The sequence below is a fragment of the Panicum virgatum genome, chromosome 9N (assembly GCF_016808335.1).
Source record: "Panicum virgatum strain AP13 chromosome 9N, P.virgatum_v5, whole genome shotgun sequence".
NCBI classification, from domain to species: domain Eukaryota; kingdom Viridiplantae; phylum Streptophyta; class Magnoliopsida; order Poales; family Poaceae; genus Panicum; species Panicum virgatum.
The window spans coordinates 143,716-154,583 of record NC_053153.1 but is presented as its reverse complement, the minus strand read 5'-3'; the positions used below and the strand labels follow the sequence as shown (position 1 = coordinate 154,583).

At 51.0% G+C, this 10,868-nt stretch overlaps 1 protein-coding gene across 4 annotated transcripts; it reads right to left on the bottom strand.

The window, feature by feature from the left end:
* Positions 1-84: 84 nt before the first annotated feature.
* On the bottom strand, positions 85-9,628 carry LOC120687400 (rhodanese-like domain-containing protein 8, chloroplastic). Of its 4 annotated transcripts, none has more exons than XM_039969383.1 (8): positions 9,284-9,628; positions 7,663-7,716; positions 7,216-7,365; positions 1,372-1,534; positions 1,104-1,192; positions 923-1,020; positions 571-867; positions 85-496 (listed from the first exon to the last, which is right to left on the bottom strand). In XM_039969383.1, the coding sequence occupies exons 1-8, from the start codon at positions 9,578-9,580 to the stop codon at positions 334-336; spliced, it is 1,311 nt and encodes a 436-aa protein (XP_039825317.1). In that variant the 5' UTR covers positions 9,581-9,628; the 3' UTR covers positions 85-333. The 4 variants fall into 4 exon arrangements, with proteins under 4 accessions (XP_039825317.1, XP_039825318.1, XP_039825319.1 ...); XM_039969384.1 differs by having other exon boundaries at positions 571-846; positions 9,284-9,627; XM_039969385.1 differs by lacking the exon at positions 9,284-9,628 and adding an exon at positions 7,832-8,039.
* Positions 9,629-10,868: the final 1,240 nt, after the last annotated feature.

Genomic DNA, 10,868 nt, shown 5'->3' with positions numbered 1-10,868 from the left:
TTATTTGGTGTACTAGTGTTGAGATGCTCTCTTCCCTAAAAATTTTGTTAAACTTCTATTCCCTTCGTTCCAAATTGTAGGATGTTTTGGCAAAGATACATAGATTTTGACATACAAAATTAATGTATCTAGATATTACCAAAATGATCTATAATTTGGAACCGGGAATGGATATTTGGATTTAGAATAATAGCACGAGGAGCCGAGCAGAAAGTATGCCGTTCGATTTGATTTCTGGAGTATGTTGCCTGCACGAATATGCTGTGTTCTTGTCGGCGATCGGTTTCAATTGATCAATCAACTACTAGCATACTGACTAAACTCTCAGCAGCATCAGCAGTCGGCGTCGGTGGCCGCCGGCGTCAACAATCCATCACGGTAGACATGCCATTTCAAGTATCTCTGGTGGCCCGGCAGGAGCGGCCGCAGCCGAGGGGCGGCCTTGCAGTCGGAGCAGCAGCAGCCGGCCAGCTCCTCGGCGCACCACCCGCAGGACCTGCGTGCAGTATGTGTAATAAATCATAGGATGAAGACGAAGACGAAGACACACATCATGAGACGACGACACACATGTAAAGGCGGTTGCAGTCGATGTTGGCGCAGTTGCGGTGGCGCAGCTCCACCACCTCCGATCCGCACGCATAGCAGCGCCCCACCCACCTCCTCTCCTCTTCTTCTGATGGTGATGATGGCCAACAAGCAGCAGTCCGCCTGAACGTCGCCGGCGGCAGCGATAGCCGGCCATCGAAGACGAACAGATTCCCCACCCACCCCGCGGGGCCCTCCGCCTTGAGATAGTTGGACACTCCCCCCTCCAGTGTATACAGATTCTGAAAGCCCTTCTCCCTGCACAACCACCACCAGCATCTAGACTAAGACTAGAGAGAAGTCGAGATCGAGAGCAAACAATATCTTTCGTTACCTGAGAATTGTTGAATATACATCACACCTTATCCCGCCGGTGCAGTACATCAGTATATCTGTCTTCTCTTTGTCTACGCCATTCAGAGGATCCGACACCTGCAATTTAATAAAGTACTCTTAATTGTTCGATTAATGATTACTTACAAACAAACAGGACCCATCCAACACAGTATTATTACCTCTCCCGACAGCCCGAAGGAAGTGCTTCTGAAGCAATCCACGTTAGGCCGCTGAGCACCTTCAAAATGCCCAACGTCCCATTCATAGTCTGGTCCAAGATAACAAAGGGAACGGAGGCATCATTACCAGTTCAAAGTCGAAAATTCGCAATCGGATAGAATAGAAGAACGATGATTTGCCATTCAACGAGAAGAAAGATGATTTGCCATTCATAGATTGAGCAGGAATGATGTGCTTTTATCTATGTGCAGTGTAAAACTACTTCACCATTCCTGACATCAAGCAGCAGAAGCTTCCTTCCAGACATTTCACTTGAGGACACATCAAGGCATGCCCTAGCTTCAAGTCTTTCCTTCCACTTTGACGGCGTCAACGGCATTGCACGCATGCTAGGGTCCAGCAATGGAAGATGCAAACTCCCTCCTTCTAACTGGAATTTTTTGTTTCAAATAAGATGTCTTAAGACAAAATAACACTTGACAAGGGAACTGCCGATTTATATTAACAGAGTAGCGAAAAACAAAGGAAAATAAAAGGATACGATCCCAGACCTAAATGGAGACTTCAAGAGGAATCCACAAGCTCAAACCCCAGGCTAAAAGCAAAATGCCCACTAGCAACCTAGTCAGCACATCTGTGGATCAAACACAACATGACCAACAGAAGGGCAAAACCAAGCACCACTCTGATGCGTTGAACTAACTAAACTCGTGACATTTGCAAATGACTATTTGTTAGAGTATATTTGGTAGTTTAGATATTGTATCTGGACTGCCATACATATACCGGCCGAGCCCTCAAGCTAATACAATCCATCCATTACATCAATTATATCACATCCTACATTGTATCACGAGATTAGGGTTTGAGATCCTAGGCTATCTTCCGCTGCCCTAACCCTAGCGGCCGGCGCCCCTCCTACCTCCTGCGCGCCGCCGGCCGTCCCCCACGGCTCCCATCCAGGGCGCCCCCTCGACGGCCTCCTAACGCGCCCCCGGGGAGGTCCCCCATGACCTCCGCCGGGGGCAGCGCCCTCCATCGCGGCGGATCGAGTTAATCCGCCGCCGTCCTCCCGTCTAGCAGCAGCAGATCGTGACGTACCTCGCCACCGCCGCCATGAAAGCTGTCGTCGACGACCCCGATCTGCGCTGCCGTGGTGGCAGCCGCAGTCTCCTCCGGCGTCTGTGCCCTACCCCGTGCTGCCGTGGTGGCAGCAGGGGCCCCGACACAGCGCGTCGACCTCGGCGGCGGCGGCATGCATGACGGCGCCGCCCCTTCACCGCGTGGGCTCCAGCCGCCTCTCCCAGCGCGGGCTCCAGCTGCCGCAAGGGAGGGAGCTGCCCGGCTTCAACCGCCCCTCCGCGGCCCCTCCCGACGGGGAGCCGCCCGGCGCAGGACCTCCAGCGCCACCGCAGGGAGCCGGCCGCCCGCCTCCCTCATCGCCGTCCGCCGTCCCTCTCTCTCACTCTGTTTCTTCCGCTTCAGATGCAGTCATTGACCATGACGGGAGAGAAAGAAAAAGAGATTGAGAGGATTACGCTACGCGCACCCAGAGGTGCTACACGACCTGCTGCTGATTTGTATTTTTTGGTAATTCCTCTGTTTTTTACTCGAGCACTGCTCGAGATTGAGTCGCCCACCGCCCGTCGACCGCACGCCTCTACTTCGACATCAGCATCGACTTCACCGGCCTCTTCTTCGTCTTCGACTGTGCGGCATAGCGACATGGACGGTGCCCTAGGGGACGCCCATCTGTGCCGCACACCTCGTCGCCTCGTCCGCACGTCGATCTTCGCCGGCTCGTCGTCGCCTCCACCGATCGGGACGCCTCCACCAACTTCGCCCATCGTCGTCTCGCCTCGCGCATACTCGGTCTGATCAGCCGATATGCGCGATCCACCTGGCTCCCGTGACGTCCGTCATCGTATTGCGCGCCTCTTCCCCGAGTATGGAAGGTGGTCGCTGCTTCGCCTCTTCGAGCAGCAGCGGTACCGTCCGTGGTGTTCCTCGTTGTTGCATCTTCACCGCCGCCGACTACGTCCTCGACTTCGTCCACGCCGGCCACTTCGACCGCATCTTCGACATCGTCTACGACTACGTCAGGCGCGCATATGGTCTTCACCGAGTTGTTCGAGTTCTTCGTCGCCTTCTTCGAGCTCCGCCGCCACGTCCTCCGGATCATCAGGCCTTGCACCAGATCGTCCGGGGTTACCTCGTCGCTTCGTCCAACACCACCTCGTCGCCATCGTCGCTGTCCACTTCTACCCCTTCGTCTACTCCAGCAACTGCGGGCTGCATCGGCATCTTCTTCCTCGCCGTTCTTCTGCGCCTGCGACCGTCGTGGAGGCCTTCTCTGCTGGTCCCTCAGACAACGGCGTCTTGGTAGTGCACTCTCCCTCGCACGTCCGGTCTTGGCAACACCGGTGCGTGCCATCGTCCCCGATGCATTCACGGGTCTGGCAAACCCGGGGATGTGTCGCTCGATGGCGTGTCTGCGTCGACTGCGGCATCGACTCTCTCTTCGACTGCCTCGACGTGTCGCCGTCTTCGTCTCCGGCGTCGTCTCCGTTACGCCTCCACCATGGCGCTTCCTAGTGCGCCCGCGGCTTCCTGTGCGGCTCCTTACCATCGGCGACCTCGATAGCTCACCATCGACCACGGCTACCCTACGCACGACTTCCTCGACCACGGCTACTTGCTCCAGTTCGGCTTCTTCGACATCGGCACAAAGGGCTACCATCCGCATGAGTTTCTCGCCGGTTCTCTCCAGTCGCAGCATCCGCATTGCGCCGATGCTACAACTGCGGGGGGATGTCAGTCCGTCGGTTCCTACCTTCGGCTTCTCCTCCAGTCTCACCGTCTGCAGTGCTCCCGCTGTGACTGCGAGGGGATGTTAGAGTATATTTGGTAGTTTAGATATTGTATCCGGACTGCCATACATATCCGGTGGGGTTGCCTTGCACCCCAAGTCTTGTACTCTTATATATACCGGCCGAGGCCTCAAGCTAATACAATCCATCCATTACACCAATTCTATCCCTTCCTACACTATTACACTACTCAAGGGCCTCTCGACCGGCTTTGAACTCCTCAGGATGACATGATGAGCCTACAATGATCACCTCCAAGCAATGCAGCTTGATTAGAGAGTCTTGGCAAGCAAACCAATAGACAAGAGAGCAGCCTAGTGGGGGGTGGTTAAGCCAAAGGTAGGTAGCTCAAATAATGGCTAAAGGAGAACGATGATGGCATGACAGCCTCCAAATTGTGAAATACCGTACCTAGAAATCACTTGTTTAGTATAAAGTAAATTTCATGGTTGGTCCGTAAACTATTGGAGGGTTCTCCTCTGGTCCCCTATACCATGAAACTGAATTTTTGGCTCCCTAAGCTAAGTGGGTCATCTAGGTCCAAATTAGCCACGCCACACCCTAGGAGTTGACATAGCATGCTGATTGTGTTGCTACATGGAAGAATTTTTTTTTAAAAAAATAACATTATTTTGGTGGAAAATTGCAAAACAGGATAGCAATCTTTAGTATATAACGCTGCAATTTCAATTCCAGGACTAGAAAAGAGCAGGAACGGTTGTCTACTAACTGCTAGCATGTAAACTTGTACAGGCACCAAATTTCTTGTCTGAACTAACATTCAACAAACAAACTGTATATTGCAGGTCAAAACCAGACTAATGGGTAATTTTGTGACCTATAATTTTTGTTTTCCTAGACTGAAGGACTTCAGCGAGTTCCATTAGAAAGCTAGTTAGGAATACATTAGAAGAGGGAACAGCTCACTATTTCCTACAGAAATCAGAAAGGTAATTCCTCATCAGTGAAATTGTAGCAGCATGAGAGGGAAATGGGGGCATAACTGTGGAAGGTTGTCACCATGAGCTTTTGGGACTGTAAAGAAGTGACTAAGATTTAGACATACAAGCTTGGGGATTGAACCCTGAAACAGCTGGCTAAAAGTGTGTCCTATTGCAGCGCAGTCATTTGCTCAAACTTTATATCTCGACCCTTGACTATGCAAACTATTATCTATTTTTGCTGTGAGATGGGACTACCTACAAGAAGTACTTGAGCAATTTGGCTATGGGCACAGGTGGAGAAACTCGGTGACAACATTGTTGGCAAGTTCAACCTCTTCAGTTTTGCTAAATGGAGCAAGGGGGGAAATGGTTCAAGCACAGGACTGGGCTGAGACAGGGTGATCCTTTGTCACCAATGATGTTTATTTTAGCTATGGAGCCACTGCAGATTATGCTGAATAAAGCCACTGAGAAAGGGTTGTTGTCACCGATCTGTAATAGAAGAGCAAAGCTGAGAATCAGTCTCTTTGCAGATGATGCAGCAATTTTCCTTAATCCAATAACTGACGAGGTGCAGGTAGTTAGGAACATACTAGATGCTTTTGCTACTGTGTCCGGCCTGACCACAAATACTACTAAGAGTGCAACATACCCAGTGAAGTGTGAAGATCTAGATCTGCAGCATATAATGGAACCTTTTCAGTGCCCCATAAAAAAATTTCCTTGCACTTATCTTGGTTTGCCCTTGCATGTAAAACAAGTGAGAAGAGTTGACATCCAACCTTTAATAGATAAAGTGGGGAAAAGATTGCAAGCATGGAAAGGAACACTGTTAAATAGAGCCGGAAGACTAAAACTGGTCAACTCAGTGTTAACTTCAATACCGACATACTACTTGACAGTTTTCAGATTGCAAAAGTGGGCTCTGAAAAAGATAAATAAGCTAAGAAGAAGCTTCTTATGGAAGGGAACAGCAGAAGTTCATGGCGGGCACTGCCTAGTCAACTGGAGTAAAACAATGAGACCAAAATGTTTCGGAAGCCTGGGGATTTTAGACTTAGATCTCTTCTGCAGAGCTTTACACCTGAGATGGCTCTGGTTTGAATGGACCTCGCCGGAGAGGCCTTGGGTTGGTACTGAACCGCCGGTCAATGCTGTTGATAGACAATTATTTCGAGCAAGCACCATTGTCACTCTTGGAGATGGAGCTAAGGTCAGTTTCTGGCAATCATCATGGCTGCAAGGGCAGGCACCAATGGACATGTTTCCTGAGCTTTTCAAGTTAGCATGGTATAAAAATAAAACAGTTAAAGAAGAGTTGACCAATCAGAGCTGGGCAAGAGGTTTGTGGAGGATGCAAACAGTTGAAGAAATGGCAAGCTTTGTCAGGTTGTGGGATTTGGTGCAGCAAGTGCAACTGAACAATGAGCCGGATAGTATTTCATGGAGATGGACTGCAGATGGAAGTTATCAGCCTGTTCGGCTTGCGGGGAGGAGCCGCCCAGCTGGGGCTGCTTGGCAAGCAGGGTTCCAGCCCAGCCCAGCCAGCCATAAATGCCCAGCCGAACAGGGCTTATACTGCCAAATCTGCATACAACATACAATTTGTGGGTTCTTACAGCACTTTCAATGGACCATATATTTGGAAGGCAGAGGCAGAAGGCAAGCACAAGTTTTTTGCTCTATTAGTGCAGAGTAAGATCCTCACGCCAGAAATAGCCCATGTAACACAGTCTGTGTTCTCTGCAATCAAGAACAAGAAACGGCGTCACATCTGATTCTAGACTGTCAGTTTGCAAGACTGGTATGGGAGAAAGTTGAAGCCTGGGCGGGTCATTTGGTTCAGGTATCTGCTGGGAGTTTACAGATCGTCGATTGGTGGCAAACAGAACTAGCACATCTGCCTAAGAAGACAAGAACTAAAGCAGCGCTCATGATGTACTGCACTTGGAATATCTGGAAGGAAAGAAACCGGCGAATTTTCGAGCACAAGCAAGGTTCACCAACGGACGTCATGCACGAGATCAAGATGGAAATTCAATTAAGAAAATTGTCCTGCGGAGGGCCAGAGTTATCTTAGTCTGCTATGTTACGTCTCTTTTATGTTTCGTTACTTTCAGAGTTCGAGTGTCTACCCTCCTATGTAATATCAAACTTGTAAAACTCTACTACTGTTTCTTCTCTCTTAAATGACAATGCAGTGCTCCTGCAAGCTCTTCAAAACAAAATTTGCTGTGCAGTGGAGCCAATCCGGTGCTACTGAAACTTTTATTTCCTTTGCAACAGGGATTACTTACCTGAACAAGTGATGGCTTGTACCGGAGTTTCAATCGAGGAAAGGCATGCCCAGCTAAAGCTGGTGAGGTTTGAACAAGCATATCACAAAACCGATGATCTTTTTTAACCCAGTCTGCATATGCCGCTGCATCTTTGCGTGGACCACTGTACTGCGGCAATAGCAAAGTTTAGAATAAAATTTAAGGAAAAATACAGTGCTGAGGCATTTTGGGATCATGTAAAGATACGATTACATGCAGTAATCTAACCACTTGATGCAGTTAACAAGCTACTATAAATTTCAATATCATATAATAATTCTATATCAATACCACCCCAAGTGGACAAATGCTTGTGGTAACAGTTGTTCCCAGGACAACAATACTACAGTCAGGATGCGAAGGCATTTGCTTTGAACATAGGTTAGGTGAGTCAGGATGCCAAGGAGGAGCAGAAGCTTGTGCTACCTGAGCGTTGATTCCCTGCTCATTCAAGTAAATGCGACCATGTATATCGCGTCCCTGATACACAATAAGAAGAAGGACGCAACGCATGAGTATCCGGAAGAGTCTTTTACATGTATGTCCTTATGAAAGTTGGTAATTACCCCCATACCCCTAAAAAGTTCAGTCGCACCTGTATGCCCCTGCACGAACTTTTCTTTAGCCGTATGCCCTTCTGTCCACATTCTGTTAGAAGATAACGGTTGAAGAGCCCTGATAGGTGGGACCCACCTAGTGAATTGTCCATCTTGCTCCTCATCCCATCTACCCTATCTCCGATCCCCTCCCAGGCTCCCACAAGCGAGCCCCTCTGGCCCCGTCGCGGCTGGCCCAAAACCTAGCATCGCCGCCCAGCTCAGTCGCCACCGCCGCCCGTCGCTTCCGCTACTGCTTACATCCACAGTCCCGGCCTTCATGCTGCTCCTCATCGCGCCCGCCACCAATCCCGGCTGCAAGCTCGCGCAGGAGCTCGGCCTCCTCACGTTGCTGCTCGCCACGGAGCTATTGCGCCACTGCCACGGGGAGGCAGCTGCGGGGCCGGGGTCGGGAGCCGGAGCGTGGTGCCCGGGCGCGCGAGCGCGCAGACTGGTGCGTCAAGCACGGCGGCAAGGGTGCGGCAAGAGCGCCCAGGGCAGCACCCGGCGGCGGCAAGCGAACACTGCAAGGCACACGGCGGCGGCAAGTGCTGCAACTTCGGCGGCGGCGGCAAGTGCTGCAACTTCGGCGGCGGCTGCGAGAAGTTCGCGCGCGGCTGGAGCGGCCTCTGCGCGGCGCATGCCACGCTGGTGGCCTCGCAGCAGCGCCGCTGTGGCGCGGTTGCGGGCATGATCGGGCCGGCCCCCACTCCATGAAGTCCTTGGCGCCGGCTGCACCGCCGCCGGAGAGGAGCAGAGAGGGAGGGGCGGTCGCCGTCCCTGAGGGGAGGGTGCATGGTGGCGGCCTCCTGACGTTGCTCGGCGGCAGCTTCCGGAATGTCAACGTTGGCAGGCTATGATTTGCTGTTAGATTGGCTGTCTATAATACAGTATAAGCCCGATTTGCAAATTGGACACTCGACTTGTATGGCGAACTTAGGGGCTTTGAATCATTCGTGGCAGGTCCCAAAGCTTTGCAGCTGCAGTTGGCGTGAATAAAGATCAATGTGTAATAATCAAAACTGTACTTGCGATACTGCTGAAATGCCATCTGATGGCTCTCAAGATAACCCCTGGATAGAAGGATAAAACCATCTTTTCCCTCTCCGTTAGCCACCATTGGTGCTTATTCCGTCCAAAAGATACAGGGGTAATGACAAGTTCGCTCAAAGCACACAGATACAACTAAATTTTTTAAAGTTAAAAGTTCGCTCAGAGCACACAGATACAACTAAACTTTTTAAAGTTACGGAGGTAACCACCAACTTTCATAAAAACGTATAGGTAAGACCATCTCCACCAGTCTCCCAATCCAGAAACAGATGACCAAATAAAGCACAAAAAAGTGAAATAACTTGAGGATACAGGTGGCCATGTGGTCCTAAAACCATCTTGCAGTGTGGCAAATTGGATGGAGATCGAACAGGAGGCAAGGATGAAGGAAGAAGAACCTGGAGGAAATGGAGGTGGCTGGCGACCTCGGCGCGGGGGTCCTCCAAGGGCAAGAATTTGTAGAAGGTCACCACGACAAACCGGGTGCCATCGTCCTCCTCCTCCGGGGGCACCAACTCTGGCTCCGCAAGCGCAACGGCATCTGTACCGAGGCGGCAACCGGGAGCGGGAAAAAAGGAACGGACACCGGCAGGGCGCGGCGAGAAGGAAACGCGGGGGTGGGGAGCCGGGGCGCGGAGAGGCCGGAGGAGGAGCGTGAGGAGGCGGTGGCAGTTTTGGTGGACGGCAGACGCCATGGCTTCCACGCTATCCTCTGAATGACGATATCCAAGTTGAACACTATCAGAGTATCAATTACTTACAAGCCATCATAAAAGATAATAATTTCTTAGAGCAACTCCAAGAGACTCTATATTCATCCTACTTATAAGAAATAGAAATTTTAATAGAAAAATAGTCTCTAAGAGTTTCTCTAAGTGATTATTCAAATATAGTCATCATCTATTCCGGATTTCTCGCTAAACAAATATACATAGCGAAAATGGCTCTCTAAAGTGTAAACAAGAAATAGAAAAACAGTTGGAGTGAAAATGTGAAGATATATAAAAAGCGATTTTTATATACATGATTCTCCAAATTATGATTTAGAGAGTGAAATTTAAAAAGACTCTTGGAGCTCTTGTATAATATTATATAAATTTGAAGTTTTACGAGCTTTGTAAAAAATACAAGACCTCCTATGACATGAACAAACCAACAGACTCTTTAAACTTGCACTTCATTTTGCCAATGTACCCCACGTGTCATATTAATTTTCTTATCTTCCTCCCCACCTCTCTCCTCTCGCTCCGTTGCCGCCAGCAGATCCGGCGAACTTGCTGGCCGGCGGCGAACTTGCTCTGTCACTGCATTATCCCCCGCTTAATTTTGGCAGCCGCAGCTCCTCCCTTCGCTTCGCTTGCTGGTGTCCGAGAGCCTCAGGTTCGCCTCGCTGTCGGTCTCACTCCCTCGGTTCTTCTGCCCCGCCCTGTCGCCGGCGCCGGGGGCGGGAGCTAGTCGGCGGGCGGGGGCGGCGCGCGGCGCCGGGCGCGGATCGGCCGCGGGTGCATGGTGGAGGTCGCCGCGGGGCGCCGGTCGGGCACCAGCCGTCGGCGGCCTAGCGGCAGTGGAGGGGAGCACCAGCGCCTGGTCGCGGTCGTCGTCGCTGCGTGCGTCGTCATGGTCACCTCCCCGTGTTGGTGGAGACCTCCGGCGGCGGCGGCTCCAGCATGCCCGCGTCGTGCGCGGCGGCCGGGTGTGCCGCGGACCTGAACGCGATGTGCCCCGCAGCGGTATGGAAGGTGACGGACGGGTTGGGAGGTTGGGTGGGGCCAGGCGGGATACGAGAGCTGATAGAGTTTGTATTTTTGCCCAGCGCCACCTTCTCTATACAAGACGAGAATAGAAAATGATGTAGACTGTTGGATGAGTTTTTTTTGTCTTCTTTTCTTTTTTTTTAGCCAACTTCTCCAAAATAGAAGAACTCTTGGAGATACGCCCTATGATAGGGCCTCGCAGCTCGTTATGTTTAAGGTCGAGGCCGGC